Below are 3531 nucleotides of genomic sequence, written 5' to 3' on the forward strand. Positions count from 1 at the left end.
AAACCTATTGCATATTTCTACTCACAACCGTGACCGACAAGTCTAACGCATGATCGAAAAAGGTTTCAATTGTTCTATACCGATACTCAAACAAGTCTCGGAAAGGAATAACATAACAACTAAATAGGTCAAGGAAGGCAAAAGACGTTTGAGAACCCGCCGGCTAGGTGGAGTTGAGTGGCAACGACCCGATGCCATATATTCGGACTGTGTATCTAAGCACCCACGCACTGCGACTCGTCCCCTCCACTGCTTCAGTTTCACGATTTTCTTCTTCGGCTATTCGACATCCCTTACTCGAACTCCTCGCGCAGAGTTTGATAACGTGAGCTCGAGGGATATTGATCTTGAACATTGTTGAGTGAGATATCTTCTGCGCGAAAACCAACGCAATGGGTCTGAAATCTGGGTTTCGGATACACCCATCCTCTTCTATAATAGAACCCCCCGAGCGCGCTCTACGCCTGTATGCATTGAGCATTATGAGGAAACCTTAGACACGTTTCAACGCTATTCTTTGTCTTTTTCTGAGATTACAAGCTTTTGACTGATGCAGCGTTCCTGGGAGACCCTCATCACTGCTGCGACTCTTGATCTAGCTAAAATGTCCGACAAAGACTCTGCTGCAGTCTAACACAAAAAAGAGCAAATCTTCAAGACTTCCTGAGATAACACCGTGCATCCGGAGCTCTGTAACGAGATCCAGAGCATTCCAACCCTTGTCGGCTCTGCGATAGACAATAGCGAACAATTTTTCCAGGATCGGACGACTTGGAGGAACCATGTTGCCGGGAGCAGCGAGCTGACTGAAAGGTCTGCATCACGGATCGGATCCCGGGAAGTGTTTTACAAAACTCTGCACACATTGTCAGACCATTTCGCGGGATGATCAGAGGACCAAGAAACCTTTTGGCAGTCCCAAAAGACATCAAAATCGCAAAACCTCTGACAACGCCAACGAATCCATTCCCGAACCTCCGCAGACAACAGTGCGCTTCTGACTCCCGATCATATCTCGACCAACTCAAATTCTTTTACTCGATGCATTGAACAAGCCCACACACAGCCCATCCATCAAAGAATCAGTTCGCAGGACTCGTAAGGCAGAGAGTCACGCAAAGAATTACTCAAGTCAAAAACTGCTTCATCCATGCGCAGTCTTGGAATGTCGTCAACGAAGATCTAAGCGAGAATGCTCAAGCGCCATAACACGAAAGCGACACGCCCACGCTCAGCAAGAACATGCATGGCAGAGGCGAAGAGTGCGGTTATCGTCTCCAATTACTCCGCATTTGCTTCGGTATTGTCTTGGTAATGGAGACAGCGGCGATGCAAAAATAGTCCAGTTTCGCTGACGCAGATCGTTGTGCTGATACAATGTCTCATGCTACCGTTGTAGCGGCCGAAGATAGAGGACGGATGCGATGAATCGATCACCTTGGTGGTAGAGCACGAGATGGCTTCGTAACAGGCCGGTGGATAATTCTAGGATTTGGGGGGAGAGAGGGTGTTAAACCTCGATGTTGAACCACAGATGATACTCTCTGCATATTCGCCTTCATCTCCCCTGTGCGAAAGTTAACTTATACCCTATCAGTCCCACCCAGAAGAAAATACAATACGCACTCCAGACACCGTCGCACTCATCCTCCTCTATTCTCGACCCCCACAGTCGTCGTAGCCACGTTCTCCATGAACTCCTCCAGCCCTTCTCGCTTAGTCCGCGTCCCCTTCTGGCCCTCCAAGTCCGTCAGTTCCTCATACCCAGCATCCCCATGCCCGCTGTTGGCACTATAGAGCAAAGATGGGTCGTCGAGCCCCATCCCCGCCCCGCCCCGACCGCGATCAGGGTTCGGGCTCCTCTTAAACCAAAGGACACTTCTCTCCGACGACCGTTTGCTTTCTCGTTGGCTCAAAGGTTCGAACCAGGTTGATGTAGAGGGGGCGGCGCCGTGGAGGTGACGAAAGAAGGCTGGAAGGCTGGGCATGGAGGAGACTATGAGGCCAACCATGTGTTCGACGATGCTGTAGGGGGCGGTCTCGTCAGCATGGGTGGGGAGGAGAAGTTTTCAGAGAGGGTAGTGGAATTGCGTACTTCAACTCGGTTAAGATCATGACAATGATAGTCTGATTCGGTTTCTTGGCTTCGGGGATTTGGTAGCCTAAGCGGGCGACGCTGGCTAGGACACCTCTACAGTATCGTATCACACGTTAGCGCTCCTCTTACAATATCCGACCCATGCCCTGCTCGCTTGTCGCTCGGTAGATCTGAGGTGACAAGGAAATGGCGAGCTTACAGCGACCCTACAGCAAAAACCGCGCTCAACCTAAGTTTCTTCTCCTTGGCCATATGCAGTCCCCAGATCGCGGCGATCGGAATAACCAGAATCATAAGATCGCTCACAACGTTGATGACGCTAGCGCAGATAAGTACGGCGTATTCATCAAGGCATTGGTCTCCCCTTGCAACCTTGTCGGCCTTGCCAACGCATTCGGTCGCAACGGTTAGGACGAGGGCGAGCGCGTAGAGAAGGTTCCAGTAAAAGACGAACCAGATGCTAGAGTAGGGCTCGAAGTCAGCGTTGTATTCTCCATTTAGACTTGGCGTTCCGGAGCACTATGAGATTGTGTGGGATCAAAGGTGTCTGCTCTCGCGAACATGCAATTCTTGCGATATAAGTTTTGTATCAGCCCAAGAGAGGGGTTGAGAAGTGTACTGACCTCCACCAGATATGCGAGCGCCCCGTACCAGGGGGGAGGAATAAGCGTTGATAGAGGAGGACGATGGAAGCTTTGGTAAAGAACATCCCTATTCGGGCGATGATTTCGATGTCGTGGAAGAGCTACGCATGATGGGATGTCAGTCTATCCTCGCATGGGCGAGGAGTTGCTGTTTATTGTTCTATTGAGTCAATGTAGGGGGATAGAGTACTGACTTTAGTAAAATGCATATACTTTGACTTGGACACGTTCCACAGATCAGTACCACCGCCATAGCTGACTGCTTTGAAGAGGAGACCAGTGAGTGCGATTTCGAACATCCAACCCAGGACGCAGCACCCTGTCACAGCGCATCAGCCTAATTCTCGAATAATTCAACAGCATGGTGTGAACACGAACAATCATCCCACCACAGCTGGCGAGTGATGAACTTCCGGGTGTATATACGCAGTACGACGAAAGGAGTTGAGAGAACGATGACCAGAATGCAGATGATGATGGTCGAGTAGCCTGTCGAGGGTGGATCGATCAGGTTGGAATGAAGGCCTGGCGGGGCTTTCATGGCTGGGATTAGATACGGGTCGGAAGTGAGGGATGCCATGATGAGCTATGAGGACCAAAGGAATAGAAGATTAAGAGTTGAGAGTTGATGGGGCTGTTAGAGTAATGAAGACAACGATGATTACAGTGATAGAAGATAGCAATCCTCCTAGAGGAAAACATCGGCATATAATGATCGAGAATGCTAAGAGCAGCATCAAGAACGAAAGGCGAATGAGACTAAAGCTATAGCATCTAGGAGGTAGGTCA

At 49.8% G+C, this 3531-nt stretch overlaps 1 protein-coding gene across 1 annotated transcript; it reads right to left on the minus strand.

Moving 5' to 3' along the window:
- Positions 1-1643: 1643 nt before the first annotated feature.
- On the minus strand, positions 1644-3322 carry HO173_012107 (uncharacterized protein; the record flags this gene model as incomplete). Its single annotated transcript, XM_037313980.1, has 6 exons — positions 1644-2025; positions 2096-2191; positions 2298-2558; positions 2722-2843; positions 2937-3061; positions 3121-3322. The coding sequence occupies 6 exons, from the start codon at positions 3320-3322 to the stop codon at positions 1644-1646; spliced, it is 1188 nt and encodes a 395-aa protein (XP_037159158.1).
- Between the last annotated feature and the right edge of the window lie 209 nt (positions 3323-3531).

Source organism: Letharia columbiana (assembly GCF_014066305.1).
Source record: "Letharia columbiana isolate WasteWater2 chromosome Unknown Sc0000073_s0, whole genome shotgun sequence".
NCBI classification, from domain to species: Eukaryota; Fungi; Ascomycota; class Lecanoromycetes; order Lecanorales; family Parmeliaceae; genus Letharia; species Letharia columbiana.